Source organism: Eleutherodactylus coqui, chromosome 2 (genome assembly GCF_035609145.1).
Source record: "Eleutherodactylus coqui strain aEleCoq1 chromosome 2, aEleCoq1.hap1, whole genome shotgun sequence".
NCBI lineage: Eukaryota > Metazoa > Chordata > Amphibia > Anura > Eleutherodactylidae > Eleutherodactylus > Eleutherodactylus coqui.
Window position 1 is genome coordinate 17,585,050 of NC_089838.1, and position 19,629 is coordinate 17,604,678.

The 19,629-nt window shown below is 42.1% G+C and overlaps 1 protein-coding gene across 2 annotated transcripts in view; it reads left to right on the forward strand.

Annotated features, from left to right (window-relative positions):
* FGF18 (fibroblast growth factor 18) overlaps positions 1-19,629 on the forward strand; it is a 184,461-nt gene that overhangs the window by 80,689 nt on the left and 84,143 nt on the right. For both annotated transcript variants that reach the window (XM_066589455.1, XM_066589454.1), the window contains exon 3: positions 7,382-7,678. In XM_066589455.1, the coding sequence (XP_066445552.1) occupies positions 7,382-7,678 (297 nt within the window). The remainder of the gene's footprint in view (positions 1-7,381; positions 7,679-19,629) is intronic.

The following is a 19,629-nucleotide window of genomic DNA, read 5'->3' on the forward strand; positions in this document are numbered from 1 at the left end:
GATGTACCGCCTCTAGCTTGGATACAAGATAGTGATACTGGTTGGCATGAAGGCTCTAGCACCCTGCTGTACCGCCTCTAGCTTGGATACAAGATAGTGATACTGGTTGGCATGAAGGCTCTAGTACCCTGATGTACCGCCTCTAGCTTGGATACAAGATAGTGATACAGGCGGGCATGGAGGCTCTAGTACCCTGTTGTACCGCCTCTAGCTTGGATACAAGATGTAATAAGGGTGGGCATTGAGGCTCTAGAACCCTGTTGTACCGCCTCTAGCTTGGATACAAGATGTAATAAGGGTGGGCATTGAGGCTCTAGTACCCTGATGTACCGCCTCTAGCTTGCATACAAGATGTGATATGGGCAGGCATGGAGGCTCTAGTAATCTGTTGTACCACCTCAAGCTTGGATACAAGATGTGATACAGGCAGGCATAGATGCTCTAGTAGCCTGTTTTACCACCTCTAGCTTGGATACAAGATGTGATACTTGCAGGCATGGAGGCTCTAGTACCCTGTTGTACCTCCTCTAGCTTGCATACAAGACATAATACAGATGGCATGGAGGCTCTAGTACCCCGTGGTACTGCCTTTATCTTGCATACAAGATGTGATATGGGTGGGCATGGAGGCTCTAGTACCCTGTTGTACCGTCTCTGGCTTGGATACAAGATGTGATACTGGCGGGCATGGAGTCTCTAGTACCCTGTTGTACCGCCTCTACCTTGGATACAAGATGTAATATGGCGAGGCATGGAGGCTCTAGTACCCTGTTGTACCACCTCTAGCTTGGATGCAAGATGTGATATGGGCAGGCCTGGAGGTATATAGATTTTGTTGGGTATCCTGCAGCATATTAATCCACATTTATTGTAAGTAAGCCTCTAGATCGTGTAAACTCGTAGTCTGTTAAAGTTGGCATCCCAGATGGACCCATACATGTTATTGCCGATAAATCTGGTGACCGGGGAGGAGTGTGACAATGTTGTGGAGGCATCCCTGTGACCCCCTTGTGTGTGCGGCCAAGCATTATCCTGCTGTAAGCCGCCATGAGAGGAACACATGTGGCTGCAGGATGTCCTGAACATATCGCTGAGCTGTCATTGTCCCTCTTACCCCTACTAGGGGGGACCGACTGTCGTCTGCGATGGTCCCCCAGACCATCACACCAGCAGCATTACACCAGTTGAGCACTTTTAGATTTATTTCCACCTTTGATGTTTCTCATTATCTGCACAATTCCATAAAAAAACAAGCAAATCTTTTAGTGTGAAAAAAAAAAAATTTAAAAATAATGTGGTTACATAAATATTCACAACCTAAAACTAATACTTTGTTGATGGAGCCTTTGACTTTATGACAGCATTCAGTCTATTTGGTTAGGTGTCTATCAGCATGGCACATCTTGACTTGGCAATCTTTGAAGACTTTGAAATGTTTGGCATTCCTGGGTACTGCAGGAGGGTGGGTGGGTGGGGGTGGGGGGGGGGTTAAGGCCTTCCAGAACCCCACCCCCCTTCAAGTGAGTATCTCGAAGTTTACTAAATGGAAATGGAGCATAGTACTGAATTCTAAACACTTGATTTTGTTTTCTACATTCCTATAATCTTAATCATACGAGTTGTCAGACATTTTTCACTCCTTGAATCATATGAGTGCCGTGAATAACTGTGCTCACTTGAATTCATGTGCTTACAGAAGCAGAAAAGGTGCGAAAGGAGAAAACCTAGATAACCTGTATGACAAAACTTTTGCTCCTCTACGAAAGGAAATTGCCTTCCCTATTAATTGCATACAACATACCGGTCATTTCTTGGTTTGGACGCAAAAACCTTCTGCAAACATACATTGTTCCAAAGATACTCCATAAGCTACAAGTGATTCCGAGACACTTACCCCGCACATTTTTCAGCAGCATTAAATCACTCTTCTCGGGATTCATTTGGAAACATAAGAGAACCCATATAGCATATCGTCTGTTGGTTCAGAGGAGCGAGAATGGCGGGATCAATTTACCAGACATGTTTCAATATTACAAAACAATCCAACTCAATAGATGGTTGGAACTAATAAAACCTTCTAAAAACCAATTTACAAGTTCCCTAGCCAAAGTTACTTATGGACCCTTGAAAGATCTTTGGTACCCATCACCTAAAATCTACAGAAAAGACTCCTATGATTCTCTTCTGGGAGGGGCGTGCGGGACATGGGATTCCCTGTGAGAAGCTTTAGCGTTACACCCATCACCTACAACCCTCCTGAATCTAGTCCCTGACATTCTAGGTATTAAATTTGATATACACTCAAAATTAATCTGGACCTACCTTAAGGACCTCTTGGTATCTGATATTTGGATACAGCGTCAGAAGGGGAACACGCAATTAACAGAATGGTTACTTTCCCAAATATCATGCCCCTGCCTTCAACCCTTGCAATCAATACATCTCTCCAGAATACTAGACAAATTCATTAAAGCATATCCATCAACTCGCCCCTTTTCCCAATTGGAACAAATTACCACTTCACAGTATCATACTACCCTGTTTCCCCAAAAATAAGATCTACCGTGAAAATAAGCTCTACCCTGATTTTTTGGGATTTTCGGGGAGGCTTGAAACATAAGCCCTACTCTAAAAATAAGCCCTAGCTGCATTACATAAAAAAAGCAATACATTTCCTAGCAGGCTCTGTATATGTCCCTCCCGCTACTCCCCAAAGCTTTGGCAGATTTCCTGCAGTCCTTGGCTGCCCACAGAAGCTCGCTTCCTGGATACAGGATTCAGAAATTCTGCCTCCAGGAAGCGTTGGCTGTGATTGGTTTCTCAAGTGCTGCTCAGCCAATCAATGCAGGGCTCGATGAATCAATGCGATGGCTGTGATTGGTTCTTCCCGAGCTGCATTGATTGGCTGAGCAGCACTTCAGAACCAATCACAGCCATTGCATTTGTTCATTGAGTGCTGCATTAGTTGGCTGAGCAGCGCTCGAGAACTAATCAGAGCCATTCCTTCCTCAAGGCAGGATTTATGACTCCTGTAACCAGTAAGTGATCTTCTGTGGGCGGCCGAGGACTGCAGGAAGCCTGCCGGAGCTCTGGAGAACAGCGGGAGGACATGGACCGAGCCTTCTAGGTAAGTATAATAAGACATCCCAAAAAAATACGACCTAGTACCTCTTTTAGAGCAAAAATTAATATAAGACAGGGTGTTATTTTGGGGGAACCACGGTAGTAGAAGAATTGCGCTGAAATTTATCGACACCCAAGACACCACCAAACCAGCATATATCCTCACCTGGAAAAAATAACTAAATATTCAACTGTCGTACAGGGACATTAAATACCTTTTGGAGAATTCACACAGATTTTCTAAATGTCTTAGAACATTGCGAGAAAACCATTATAAACTATTGACCAGATGATACAAATCACCATAATGGCTTAACCCATTCCCGCTGCAGGGCGTAAGTTTACGTCCTGGGAGCGGGGTACTTCCCGCAACAGGGCGTAAACTTACGTCCTGGAGATAGCGCGGGATCACATATGATCCAGCGCTATCCCGCAGCGGGAGCCGGCTGTTAGTCACAGCCGGCGTCTCGCTGCAGCAGCGGGGGGACATCGGAGATGCGCCCGCCACTGTTAACCCCTTCCCTGCCGCGATCTAAGTAGATCGCGGCAGGGAAAGAGTTCACAGCGGGAGCGCGGCTCCCTCTGTGTCTCCGACCGGAACTCGCGATGTCATCGCGAGAGCCCGGCCTGTCACCATGGCAACAGGATGCCAGACACTGGCGTCCTGTATTGCCTATGCCTGAGACCGCTGTATGAGCGATAAGGCATGGGAGAGCAGTAGCTCTGCCATGCCTTATGACAGCGATCATCAGGGCAGTGATTAAAGTCCCTCAGAGGGACTCAAACAGTGTAAAAAAAAGAAAGATTTAAAAAATGAATTTAAAAAAATGTAAAAAAAAGAGTAAAAAAAACATTTTTTATGCTTTTTCTCAGATTAGCATAAAAAAAGGTAAAAAAAAATAAAACCCCACATATTTGGTATTGTCGCGTCCATAACGATGCGTACAATAAGTTGCACATGCTTTTGACTGTGCACCGAAAAAAACGCTAAAAAAAAAAGCTAAAAAACTGAGGCAAAATGCTAATTTTTAGCATTTTGCCTCACTAAAAACGCAATAAAAGTGATCAAAAAAGTCGTATGTACGCCAAAATGGTACCAATAAAATCTACAGCTCGTCTTGCAAAAAATAAGCCCTCATAGAGCTCTGTACATCAAAAAATAAAAAAGTTACGTGACTTTGAATGCAGCAATTTAGAATAGAAAAAAGATTTCCAAAAAAAGGGTTTTTATTGCAGAAAAGTGGGAAAACCTAAAAAAAATGTTAGAATTTTGGTATCGTTGTAACCGTACCGGTCTGCAGAAAAAATGGAAAGTCTCATTTATGCTGCATGATTAACGGTGTAAAAAAAAAATAAAAAAATCTATGGCAGAATTGATGCGTTTTCTCTCTCTACTATCATTAAAAAAAAATAAAAATTTTACAATATAGTCTATGTACCCAAAATTGGCATCGATAAAAACTACAGTTCGCCATGCAAAAAACAAGCCCTCATACGGCCGCGTCGACGGAAAAATAAAAAAGTTATGGCTTTTGAAAAATGGAGATGGAAAAATACCAAAAAATCGCTTGGTCCTCAACGCCAAAATAGGCCATGTCATGAAGGGGTTAATGCTTACATATTAGCGGATTCTAATAAATACTGGCGATGCAACCATCAAATAGGTTCTTGAATACATATTTGGTGGCATTGTCCAATCATATGTCCATTCTGGGACCAGATTGAAAAAAACATACGTAACATATCAAATGATACCTTCAGACTCTCCCCAGAATATGTGATCTTATCTAAACCCTCTTCAAATTATAGACCCTCAAAGTCTAACCTCGTAACCCACCTAATCTCTGCTGCTGCAACCCTTGATCCCTACCATGTGGAAGCAGACAGAAGCACCTACATATAGCCAATGGGTGGCTAAAGTAAAGGACATTAGGAAACTTGAGGAACTAACAAGTTGGGCTAATAGAACCCACCAAAAATTCAGAGTTACCTGGGACCCCTGGTCTAAACTGATCTAATCCTGTGTAATCTTTTAGAAGTAATAGAAAAAATGCTTTCTTAGACTTCGTTAAATAATCTCTATATTCGTATACGTGCAGTCCTGTGTAAATTATACATATTGCTTCATCAAGGTTTACCCAGCAGTAGGATTCCTTCCTAATCTAATTCTTTCTGTTCTCACCCTTGAACCCTTCCTATTTACTCCCCCACCCCCACTTACCTCTAAGAGCATTTATTTAACCTCTTATGGACCAGGCTGTTTTGTACCTTAAGGACCAGACACTTTTTAGGGATTTTACCCATGGGGTGGTTTAGCTGCCCTTTTTTTTGCCTTCAGCTACTATTATTTTTGCTGCATTTTTTTCTGTGACATATAGGGCTATTTTTTATTTATATTTATTGAATATCTTTTTAGCTGACTTTTTTTACCAGTTTTTTAGTTTTATTGGGGGTGAAAAGCTAAAAAAATGATTTTTTTTAACATTTATAGTTTTTTTTTAAAATTAGTATATTTGCTAAATAAAGTAAAGGAATGGGTTCCTCATTTTGTTTTGGACGTTTTGATATATAATATGTATGGGTTTGGATTACAGGGTGTATACGGTGTTGGCTTCGGGAAATTTTCTTTTTTATGTATATATTTTTATTTTATTCTGTAATTTTGTTTTACTTATTTATGTAATTTTTTTTTTTACCATCAATGTCCCCAATGACGTCATATAAGACCTCTGGAGGACATTCACATGTTTTGTTTTATTTGACACTTTTTCACTGTAGCTGAGACATCCATAGGAGCCCCAGTTACAGGGGCAAACATCCCCTGTAGTAACAATAGGGGATCCCGGTGGGTGGTCAAGTGACTGTCAGCTCATGTGGTGGAAGTTATACTTCCACTTTCACTTTTTAGTACATAGTGCTCATTGAACACTGTGTACTTAGGAAAGGAGAAGTCAGAAATGGTTAAAAACCCCTCCTGCCTTCTCCTCTGGCTTATCAGCAGAACCAGAGGCTTTAAACCTCCCTGCATTTTTACTATCGGGTTTAAAGCCCAAGACCAAGCACCGTAAATTTACTGTGCTTGGTCCTTAATCGGTTAATAATTTGCAAAAGGTTATGGTTAATGTTTTGAACATGCATTGATATATGTTATATTACTGTAAATTTAATAAAAACAGAATTTATGAGAAAATGAGAGAGAATAAATTTAGGCCTCCTTCACTTATGTACAATCCTCCAGTCTTCTTTTTCTCTGATGTAGTCCAACCAAGGGCGTAACTATAGAGGGTGCAGGGGATGCCGTTGCACCCGGGCCCAGGAGCCTTAGGGGGCCCATAAGGCATCTCTTCTCCATATAAGGAGCCCAGTACTATGAATAAAGCATTATAGTTGGGGGCCCTGTTACAGGTTTTTCATTGGGGCCCAGGAGCTTCAAGTTACGCCTCTGAGTACTACATTGAGAAAACATATCCTGTTGTTTCCTATAGGGTTAGTTTTGTATCCGTCTGCATAAAAAAAAAAAACGGCTTTACACAATTTACACTTTGTGTGAATACAGTTTTCCAGCACAAAACTGTTGAGGGCCTATCCTCAGCATAGGTCATCAAAAGTTGATCAGTGTGGTTTGCCACTCAAGCCCCTGCTGATCAGCTGATTGAAGTGTCATTTCAGTCCATACCAGGCGGAGCACTGTACATATTGTATGACAACTGTGATGGATATCAAAGTTAAATCCCATTCACTTGATCCCAGTTACTCTCAGGCCATGTGACCGATGAACTTTATGTCACAGGCCCAAAAAGAGACCATGGAGGGCACCTGAATACTGCAGCCTCTTCATTCAGCTGATCGGCGGGGATCCTGAGTAGCAGATCCCTTACGATCAAATGCTGATGACCTGTCCTAACGATAAGTCATCATCAATAATTGAGTTCTGGAAAGGCCCTTTAGAGCTGCTTAACCAGGGATCGGAGCTCCAGCAGAAAATTTGCATATTCCTAATGCATTCTGGGAAGAGCGAAGAGTAGCTGCTAGTGGGGGCATCAATGGGTTTAGCTGGGTCAAGATGCTTGGAGGACATCACCAGACCCTGCAACATTAGGTGCGCAAATTTTAATGCTTAGTATATCTTATAGGTTAAATATTATTACAAGAATTCTTGACTGTTATAAGTTTGGAAGTCGACTTCAAGTGACTATGTGCATCATAGAACAGAAGAGTAGCCATATAGTGAGCTGCAATGTATGCTATATGTTTACAGACCTACCAGAGGAAAAGCAAGATATGCAAGCTTGTGTCTCTATTGGAAGAAAAGGTGCAAGGTCTTCAGGAAAGAATAGCTACATTGAAACTCATTAAGGAGGATGAAGTAACTCTTCAGAATGTTGAAAGAAAAGAAGTTTTCAGTGCACCTGCAGAGGCAGAGGAATGGAAGCATGGGATCCAAAGAAGCAGGAGGATCAAGAGGCAGTCATCACCCATACTGCTCAAGAACCGGTACCGGGCTCTCACGCAGGAGAACAACGAAGATACGGTTATACCCACAAACAACAGTCTAGTAAGCACTTATGTTGTCTGGGGCTTGTCGCGATGGAATAAAGCCAACTTGGTCTCTATACATCAGAGAGGGAAGAAAACTATTTAGGCGGGTGTTTAGTATACTTATAACGATTTTATAGTCTAAACTTAGCAGTGGAATTGGGCGGTAGTTTTTTTGGAGAACTATGATCCTCATTTGGATGAGAGATAACTGTTATGTGGGCACTTAGAAATGTATCACTATAGCTTTTCCAGATAGTATCGTTATAGAAGCGTGTTAGCGGATGAGAAAGGAAAGTGATAAATCTTTTATAATAAAGGGCTGTCCATCCATCTTGGCCAGGTTGGTTCAGTTGTAGGTTTTCTTGCTTGGGAAGTTTTGGGAGAGAGAGATTTTTCAAAAATTCTTGGTGAGCAGAAGGAGTTTTTTTGAGTCTGATCAAGAGTTATATCAATATAATATATATTTATGTAAAAATCATAAAATTTTGGGCAATTTTATCCGGGTTCGAGGTGCAAGAACCGTTTCCGGATCTGATGGAGTACTCTGTATGTATTCTCTCTTTTGTCCTAAATCTTGTGGCTAAGAGTCGGTCTGGTTTGTTGGTTATTTTAAGATAGGTAGATTGGGTCCATTGAGAGATCTGGCCAGTTCTTTTTTTTATAGAAACCAATTTGGGGTATATATAATGCATTGAAAAACTTTTATTTATTTTTGTGGGGGCAATGGAAAAAATCTATTTCATCGTTGTTTTTTTTGGTATTTATTTTTATGCTATTCACAGTGTGGTGTAAATATTGTGTTACATTTCTTCATTAGGATTATGACAACACCAAATTGATAGAGGTTTTATTATGTTTTACCACTTTTACATCATATAAACACTTTTTTTTCTTCAAAAATACCATTTTTTTGTGGCACCACATTCTATAGGAGCCCCAGTTACCACAGAACCACAGTATTTGTATTTTTCAGTTGACAGAGCTTACTAGCTTACAAGGGAAGACTAGAAGCAGTGGGATGAAACTGAAAGGGAGGAGACACAGATTAGATATTAGACAGTGAGGGTGATCAATGAGTGGAACAGGTCACCACGGGAGGTGGTGAGTTCTCCTTCAATGGAAGTCCTCAAACAGAGGCTGGACAAATATCTGTCTGGGATGATTTAGTGAATCCTGCACTGAGCAGGGGGTTGGACCCAATGACCCTGGAGGTCCCTTCCAACTCTATGATTTGGTCTGTGCTTAGCAGATTACAGAGCTAATGAAAATCTATTAATCTATTCATATAGGAATATTTTTCACGGCTGTGTACTAAAAACGCAAAGTGCTAAATATATATAAATATATATATATATATATATATATATATATATATATATATAATTGTTAATATTATTTTATTTTTAAAATACACTCATTGTCTGTAGATAGTGATTAAAATACAGACATATCCGCATTGCATCAGTAGTTCTGCATTTGTTTGATACCGTGTTTCCCCGAAAATAAGACAGTGTCTTATATTAATTTTTGTTCAAAAAGGTTTAACTTTTTTACATGTATAGCTGCCTGGACACTATTTAAATTGACCTTTTTAAATTAACTGTTAGCAGGGCTTAATTCTGGGGTAGGGCTTATATTTCAAGCATCCTCAAAAAGCCTGAAAAATCATTTTGCATCCCCAAAAATTCTGGAAAATCATGCTACGTCTTATTTTCAGGGTATGTCTTATTTTCAGGGAAACAGGGTAGTATGATCTGCATTTGTCTCAATATTTGTATTTATTGGTATTATTTTCTACTTGGCAAATAATACATCCGTCTCTGCAGAGTAGGAAATAAAATCATTGGGGCCTATACTTGCAATCCTAGACGCCATACTTCTGTCATCAAAAAAGTCACAATTTTGGTGCATGTGTCAAAGCTGTAACTTCTGTGGCTTGCATGCCTCACCATTTTTTCAAAAAGTACGTGAGGCCTGGCTTTAGGGGAAATGTATGCTCTTACCTGGAGTCGATTTTTCACCTGGCTCACGGAGTCTTCCTCCAACAATCCAGTGCTGAAGCCCTGGTGGACAGCAAGACATTTTGTACTTCTCCTCTCCTGGCAGTGTAGTACTCCTGACATCATGGCTTCCTTCACTGAATGGTAATGCCAGGATTATGGCACGTGATCACTGCGGCCGATGATTTTCCACAGCTGCCACATACTGGCCGCTTGTAAGCAAAGACCGCGAGGGCTTTTGATCAAGGGGTGTAACTATAGAGGGTGCAGGGGATGCGGTTGCACCCGGGCCCAGGAGCCTTAGGGGGCCCATAAGGCCTCTCTTCTCCATATAGGGAGCCCAGTACTATGAATAAAGCATTATAGTTGGGGGCCCCATTCCAGGTTTTGCATTGGGGCCCAGAAGCTTCAGGTTACGCCTCTGTTTTGATCATAATATTTCTAAGTTAGAAAACATAGCTCCTCCCCTGTCAGCGTAGTTTCCCTTCTGTTCAGATAGGTAATTGCCAAGTGTGTTGAAAGAGAAAACAGATGCTAATGGAAAACGCAGCCTCACTCCCAAAAACAAATATGGGTGTCTTTTCAGGCAGCTGATTGGTTAGATGTAACTCTGGTGCAGAAACAGTGGCTTAAAGGACCTTTTTAAAGGGGTATTCCCATCTTTGGGATCCTATTTCACTGCGTTCAAAATCGCAAACTAATACACTCACTTATTTATTTCCAAAATGCTCCATTCGCTTGATATTGCACACTTCTTACTACTACCTTTCATGTAAATCTGGTCCCCGGGATATCGGGAGCGCATGTGCACTAGCTCCCGGTATGGTCACTAGCTCCCGGTATGGTCACTAGCTCCCGGTATGGTCTCTAGCTCCCGGTTTGGTCACCAGCTACCCCTCTGCTATCTCTTTCCATTTTGGAAATAAACATATTATGGGTAGGGCTGTGCCTGGCCCTTCTGCTGCCTAAGGTGAACAGCAAATTGGCGCCCTTTAAAATTATTTTTTTTATACACATACACACACGGACAAACTTACCAAGGAGTTGTTCCTTGTGCTTTTTCGGTTAACCCTGGAGCAATTTTCTTTACCTCCCTCCAGCTTCTTCCTGATGGTTTTGCTTGCAATCAGGTAAGGGCTGAAGGTGGCACTTCTAGAACAATGCTAGGGAGCACTTGGTACAGGGCGTAACTATAGAGGGTGCAGGGGATGCGGTTGCACCCGGGCCCAGGAGCCTTAGGGGGCCCATAAGGCCTCTCTTCCCCATATAGGGAGCCCAGTACTATGAATAAAGCATTATAGTTGGGGCCCTGTTACAGGTTTTGCATTGGGGCCCAGGAGCTTCAAGTTATGCCTCTGTGCAGCATGGTTTAGGTATGGGTACGGGTACAGATACAGATAGAGGGGGGGGGGGGGGCAGCTCATGTTTTGTATCAGGATCCCTGAGCCTTTAGTTACGCCCCTGACTTGGTAGCCTATATTGTGACTACACGGTGTGAAATGGCATATAGGGCACAGACCTTTAGCTCTCGTGCTGCCCGGTAAAGCTGTTGTCCAGTAGTACAAAAAAACAGCCGAAAATTGTCCTGAAATTTAAAAATAGAAAAAACCTTGGTCTGCTGTGTAGTGATGGAAGTAAAAACGGCATGTGACCACTGAGGCCAGTGATCGGCTGCAGTGGTCACAGGCTAAGAGCACTTTCCCACGAGCGTATATCAGCGCTCCTTATTATAAGTGAGTGTGTAATTTGCCATTTTGAACACATTGAAATAGTATTCTCAAGATGGAAATACCACTTTTAAGGGCCCGAACATTAGGAACGAATTTTAGCTTGGAAGTTCATTTGCCCAATTATCAGGCCGAGTGAAAAGGCCAATGATCAGCTGATCAAGTTTTTTTTAGCAAGCATGAAAATGCTCGCTGGTCAGCAGCATATCTTACCGTGTAAACAAGGAGTTGTGCAGCCAACAAATAATTGCTGTGTGCAGAGAAACAATCATATTAACGATCACTCAGACAAGCCCTTGTTGGGTTTCCATGCCTGTGAATGAGAGCCTGCCCTAACGGTGCTTTATTCACAGAGCTGGTAATATGGCGGCTGCTGGGTTCACAATAAGTGAAATACTAGTAAAATAAACAATAAAACTCGAGACTTTTGCATGAGGCTGAAATTTTCTTGCACACTTTTTTATGCTGATTACTTGGGATTTTCACATTTTATCACATAAAAATCTCCCTAAAATACATATTTTATTTTTCTCTGCCCCTTGTGTTTGATATCAGGGAGAGGACAAGGTGACAAGAAACAGACACAGGCAGCATAGATATCTGATTTAGTGACACATTACTTTTCTTCTCCATTTGGCCCAGACCGTCCTTGCAGTTTCTCCTGAAGACTGCAGAGTTTGTTGTCAAAACATCTTTTACCAGGGCTATGGTTATAATGGGTGCAGAAGAAGCAGTCGCTTCCAGGCACTGGAGTCTGATGAGACCTGTAGGAACCACTGCCAAAAAAAGAAAACATCAGTATTAAAAATGACACATGGTGGCTATGAGGCCCTTTTACAGATATTACACTGACCCCCAGATCAGACACCCTAATTGATACAGCCCCCTATTTCAGACCCTTTAATTAATAGACCCCCAGATTAAACCCCATAATTAATTCAGACCCCTTATCATTCCACAAAATTAATAGACCACAAATCTGACCCCATAATTAATACAAACCCTAGAAACAACACCATAATTAATGCTGACACCAGGTCTGACTGCATAATTAATACAGACCCCGGATCTGGCCCCATGATTAATCAAGACCGCAGATCAGACCCTATAATTAATACAGACCCAAGATTCGACCCCATAATTAGTAAAGACCCTCAGATCAGACCCCATTTTTAAAACGGGCCCATAATTGAAACAGACCCCAGATCAAACCCCATAATTAATAAACACCCCAGGCCAGATTAGATTCTATAATGAATATAGGCCCAGTCACCTGAATACAGACCATTGAAAAGAGAAAGTATTCACCTCTGCTGAGTCCTGTCCAGGCGCCGCTCCTACCAGTCTGTGAATGCCTTGTTGGTGGTGGTGCTGCTGGAGCTGCGGATGATACTCCAGTCTTTTGGGCCCTTCTTCGCTGCTGATACTCCTGGTCAAGATTAAGACATGGGTGCATATTGAGTGTGAAATGCGTTGGTGGGCTCTTTGTAAGTCACTAGCATCTGTATCTTTTAATGTGTGGCAGTAAATATATGGATGTTAATTAGCATCTCCTGTGAGCTATCAAGTTTATTTTTTGTATGATACACAATATGCTCTAGTTAAGCTTACTATGTCCGGGCCAGGGCTTCATTCATATATGAGTATGTGAGCAGTGGAGGGTTTTTTTTTGTTTTTTTTTACATATTATCTTTTTATTGTATTCTACTTTTATGTTTTATGCTGTATCCGTAAAAAAAACCCCAAAAGATATGTGTCAACTAATTATAAACCAGTTCTAGAATAGCCCTGACAAGTGATAACTGTTACTATCCAGTTAAACCCAGCAGCATAAATTAATTTGACAAGATGGCGCTTAGCAAAATGTTATTAGCATTAGTATGTACTATGAAAAAAAATTTAAATCCCATCCTCGACTTTTTCAAGAACCACTGTTGGCTAGCCCCAAACAAAGGTGAGGGTAACTCAAGAAAACAAATAAGGACCTGCGCTACACAAAACCTCTAGGTGAAATACTAGATGCAAAGGAGGAATTGCTTACTTGAGGAGGGATTCCCCTGCCAGGAGACCCCTCATAGATGTAAAAGAGCCCGTAGATATAATAATCTTGGGTATCTTCTATCCAATTGGATCCTCATGCTTGAAAAAGGCTTCACAGCAGGCCGAAACGCGTTGCAACAGCCTGTCAGATTTACCCGTATTGACATTGGCACACATCTAGTTTTTGTTTGTTTTGAAATTGTTTGTCTTGTCTGTATTAATAAGCAAGTCTGGAGAAACTTTTCGAGAGGATCCAATTGGATAGAAGATACCCAAGATTATTATATCTATGGGCTCTTTTACATCTATGAGGGGCAGGGGCGCAACTATAGTGGGTGCAGGGGATGCGGTTGCACCCGGGCCCAGGAGCCTTAGGGGGCCCATAAAGCCTCTCTTCTCCATACAGGGAACCCAGTACTATGAGTAAAGCATTATAGTTGGGGGCCCTCTTCCAGGTTTTGCTTTGGGGCCCAGAACTTTCAAGTTATGCCTCTGTGCAGCATGGTTTAGGTATGGGTACGGGTACAGATAGAGGGGCAGGGAGGGCCCAGCTCACCTTTTGCATCAGGGCCCCTGAGCCTTTAGTTACGCCCCTGATGAGGGGTCTCCTGGCAGGGGGATCCCTACTCAAGTAAGCAATGCCTCCTTTGCATCTAGTATTCCACCTAGAGGTTTTGTGTAGCGCAGGTCCTAATTTGTTTTTTTGGAGTTACCCTCACCTTTGTTTGGGGCTAACGAACAGTAGTTCAGTATCCTGGGCACCATACAGTGTCTGGTGTTTCTTTTGGGAACCTGGAGCTCTCCACTATCTAGTGGATAATACCCAGGGTGCAATACATATTACATATAAAACATTATTTACGGGGTTGAATATTTTAGGCTATTTTTGTTTGCTTGACTATTTCAAAGACACATGAAACTCAGCAATCATGTCACATGTAGTCACCAATTAGCAGCAACAGCAAACAGCAGGAACAGGAAACGTGTTCCATGGATGTGAGGCCCCTTAGCTCATAGTGACAGAAAATGGAAAGCATCTTCTTTATGTTACTTTAGGAAAAGTCTAAAGTATGTATGTAATAAGATTTGTAACTGTCGGGAATTTGCAGCTGGCAGTTTTTTAACCATAGTGGATAAAAATATATAAGAAGCAACTTATCAGCTACTGACATTCAAACTGTAAAATTAAAACTGCCGAACTGGTAAGATTTTTAAGCATCAGAAAGCAATTATAGGTGACCTTACTTCGTGTAGCTAATTCATGGTCTAGGATCTTTTGCCAGTATTGGCAGCACTCCACAGAATGAGAGTTTTTGCCAGTATCAGTGAAAGTCAATAGGACCACCCAGTTTAAAGGCAGGGTGTGAAAATAAAAAGTTGGAAAATGAAGGACATACAAAGAATAACATCTTTAAATAATTATACTCAAGTAGAGATCTGGCTCATAATTTTGATGTGTATCTAATGCACAAAACTGAATCATTTGTGATTTCAATTTTATTTTTACTGTTTGGAGCCTCTGGTGACATACACACACAGAGAAATACTGTCGATGAGACCAGCTACAGCGTTAAACCACTGACAGTTAAAGTGAATAATGACATTTTTGAATTCCAATGGCACCTGCCCAGGGGTAGCATATATTAGGCAGCAAGTGAACAGTCAGCTTTTGAAATGGATGTGTTGGAAACGAGAAAAATTGGCCCAAAGTCACTCATATTCTTACATTTGTCTGTGACTGCTAGATAACTGGGTCAGAGCATCTCGAAAGAGGCAGGCCTCGTATGGTATTCTTGATCTGCAGAGACTAGTACCTATCAGAAGTGAGCAAAGTCAGGATAGCTGGTGAACTAGCGACAAGGTCATGGTCACTGGCTGACTGAAGTGCGTGGGAAGGGAAAGCCAGCCAGTTTGGTTAGATCCCACAGAAGAGCTACTGTAGCACAAATTGTTGAAAAGGTAATTCGAGCTATCATAGAAAGATATCAGAATTAACAGTATATTGCAGCTTGCTACATATAGAGCTGCATAGTCTCAGAATGATCAGAATGCCCATGTTGTCCGTCAGCAAAAGTAGCTGCAATAGGCATGTGAACATCAGAGCTGGACCACAGAGCAATTGAAGAAAGTGGCTTAGTCTCACGAATCATGTTTTCTTTTATATATTGTGAATGAATGGGTGTGTGTTGTTTACATTGGAAAGAGATAGCACTACAATGCAGGATTGGAATGAGGCAAACTGTTGGAGGCAGTGTGATGTTCTGGTCAGAGGCGTAACTTGAAGCTCCCGGGCCCCGATGCAAAACTTGTAACAGGGCCCCCAACTACAATGCTTTACGCATAGTACTGGGTTCCCTATATGGAGAAGAGAGGCCTTATGGGCCCCCTAAGGCTCCTGGGCCCGGGTGCAACCGCATTCCCTGCATCCTCTATAGTTACGCCCCTGGTTCTGGTTCAATTGCTAAATCTTGGATCCTCGCATTCATGTTGGTATTACTTTGACATTAACTACCTACCTAAATATTGTTGAAGATGGTAATGGTAATAACATTGCCTAATTGCAGTGACCTTTTTCAGCAGCAAAAGTTGCAAAAATTGTTCAGGAATGGTTTGAGGAACATTTTTAAAAAATGCAAGATGTTGGCTTTGCCTCCATATTCCCCAGATCTTAATCCAATTACACATCTGTGGAATGAACCAGTAAAGCAAGTTTGATCTATGGAAGCCATGCTTCATACTTTACAAGAGTTAAAGGATCTGCTATAACATTTTAGTGCCAGATACCTTATTACACCTTAAGAGGTCTTATGGAATCCATGCCTTGAAGCGTCAAAGCTGCTGTGGTGGCATGAGCATGGCAAGGTCTCTTTGGGTCCTGCAAGACCCATGTCCGGAGCTCTGTTCACATCTCTAGCTAACTTCTCCTGGGGAAAGTGCCCCACTTAGTATCCCCCTAGCAATCCTATTAGCTTCCTAGCAGCTTCGAAGCTTCTGCAGCTTTTTCAGTGAACACGAGTTAACGGGGAGTTGCTTGAGTGAGTGGCGGCAACCCTCGCCTAGTTACAGAGGTGGCTACTCGGCCTACAAGGATAGCTCAAGCTGCAGGCGGGATTGTAAAGGGGTTTCTGGCTAAATTAATTAGTGTTGGCTTATCGTGATACCAGTGCCTTGACAATGTATTCCCTTGGTGAAATAAGGAGACATGTCGGATGGTGGTAAAATAAACCTGAAAGCACACAGTTTACTTAGATTTTCAGGATGAGAACAATTCACACAACGCTTAGTAAAGCAACCGGTAGGATCCACAATATATTAACATGTGAAAATGGAAGATGACCATTTACTTCTCAGCAATCACTGTATAATAAGATTATGTTGAAAGACTGAGTGAGATACTTGCTGGACTCTGGTGTTATCCTCCCACCTGAAACTAACACTTTTAGGAATGGGTTAACTTTGGATACTGAACTCCTTTGCGAGATGTGAAATATGGTGCAGGCTCTCTTAAGGGGACACTAATGTTACGATCGTGTGGGCAAACTAAGCGCGGGGCCCACACAATCGTGACCAAGACAGACGGATGCACACACGTTTCAGACAACTAGCCCTGTGCTATAATGGAGGATGACATTGCCCTACCTAAGCGAGAACATCGCCCCAATAATGGACGGTCCAGCAGAATTCGGATCTAGGCACTAGCTGATCCTAGGAACCACGCAGCAGAACAGGATACATAAACATGCCAGGGACAGAACAACAGGACACACAGAGCCAGAAAACACAGCATACAGCAGGCAAAATGCAACCACTAGTAACAGATAATAAGTTATATATAAATACCAGATATTAGTTGACATTTTGATCAAAACATGGAAGCTAGCGGGCCACTTCACGGCTCCTGGCTATACCGCTAGTGCCTACACTAACCAGGAGTCCAGCAGCACCGGACACAGGTCACACAGCAAGCTGCAACAGGACAGAACAGGGCACAGATCACACAGCAAGCTGCAACAGAACAGGGCACAGATCACACAGCAAGCTGTAACAGAACAGGGCAGAGATCACAGATGAAATTCCACAACAAGTCTGTGTGTCCTCATACAGGGGGATAGACAGTCAGCCATAGAGCTGACATAGGGAGCTGTGTCAGGGATACACCAACTGACACACAGAGCGAGACATAAGACGTTTAGAGGCCTCACCTGTCAGGGGAAGGGAAAAGGGCACTGCATGTGCTGCAGACTAGGACTACAGGTGTCCAAACCATCTTTAGGGAAACAGAGAGACACAGACCTACTTGCAAACACAGGTCTGAGTGGGAACAAGACAGATACATCCAAACAGTGCAAGACCAGCCTCAGACTGACAGGAGCTTGGTTTATATGCGCTGAAGACTAAAGGAGATTGGCTGCTAGAGAATACCACACCCAGCCAGCTCAATTAACCCCAACCTGTGAGATGTGCTGCTAGGAACCTTAGTACTACAGATCCCAGCAGCACACCCTGACAACTAACTCCTGACTGTGCAGGGACTTCTGCGTTTTGGCCCGTAACTCATTTGCGATGTCTGGTATCTTTCTGGCTTAAACAAAGGTCTTCCCCCAGCTCAGGTGTTTCCTGGCAGGGTTGAAATAGACTCCACTCCCACTCAAGGCTCTTTTTTTCAGCCAGGCCTTGACTTCTACTCCCTTCTGATCACTTCACTCCACCAATTCCTCATTTCTATTTCCCTACGTACTGTCTGTGCTTGGCGCCCTGCTCTTACTTTTTTCTCTTTCAATCACAGGAGCTCTTACAGTTTTCACTCTGAGTCAGATGGCCAGTTTTCCCCAGTCACATGAATTCTACCATAAGGAAAGACTGACCAACCCAAAAATTAGCTAGAGGCAGATTTTATTTAACCCTATTGTTGGGAAGAATAGGGCTTTTACCCTAAAGGGTGCCTCCCATGTCCCTATAAGGGCTCATTGCGAGTTCCCTAGGACCTATTAGCCTTAGGACTGTCCTGTATGACCCTCTGGGTCACTACACTTTCTTGTTCTTTTCAAAAATCTCTCCAAAAACATGACTTCTTTTAAATCCTATTGTATTCAAAATACTCTACCCAAATATATCTTTTACCTTTTTTATGAGTTGTTGTTATGGAATAGAGATAGAGCTAAAGACTCACCTCCATATCACATTGCTTGAGAATAGGAATTGGGAACTTTCAATAATTTTAGGAATGGTCTGAACCCTAAAGAAAGGCTTGCTTCATTATGACTATGAGATCATTGATACACAGATTATTGTGGTCATCTGTTCTAGTGTTCACTCAGCCATGGAAGAACATGATGGCCACAGAAGGAAATAACTCATGTTCTTTCATGTCTTCTGTTTTCCATGGACCTGGCCTAAGAGATTCCTTTGAATGGGCCTTCAAGATAGGTATACTCTGGATTGTTCCCTCCTACTCTTTTCTTTCGTACATCATGGATCTCCCTAATCCTGCTCTTCCTACCAATTCACCTCCTTATGTTTTTTTTTCATATCTGTGTCTTTGTGTTACCTCCCCAGACAGTTTGCTTGATATTTAATTGCCACATATTGTTCAATCTTTGATAAGTTCCTCTTTGCTGTACCATAAATGTTCTATTTTGCTTTCATAAGCAATTGTCATTACCTTTACAATGGCTTAACTGACATGATATTTGCTATATACTTTAATACATTACACTGAATGGCCACTTTATTAGAGGCCCATCTACTAGTGCATTGGACTTTCTTGGCCTTCAGAACTGTAGACGTTAGTTGTGGCGTAGATTCAACTAGGAGTTGAAATTGTTCTGTAGAAGTATTGGCCCATGTAAACAGGATAGCGTCTTGTGGTTGCCGCAAATTAAGTGGAGACACTGGCATGCTCTGAACAGCTGATAGGAAGGGGTCATAGATTCATACTGCTTGCACCAAATTGTAACCCTCTCGTGGGCATGTTGCAATAGAAATCTAGATTCATCTGTCCAGACAATGTTTTTCTTATTGTTCAGTGATCCAATTTTTAAGCTTTTCTTGCCCACTTGAGTCTTGCTTTTCTGTTTTTCTTGGACAGCAATGACACTCAAACTGGATATCTACTATTATAGCCCATTTGTGTAAAAGAACAACACGTTATTTGAAGCACCAGCTTTACCTTTGGCAGTTTGCAGCGTAATAGTCATTAA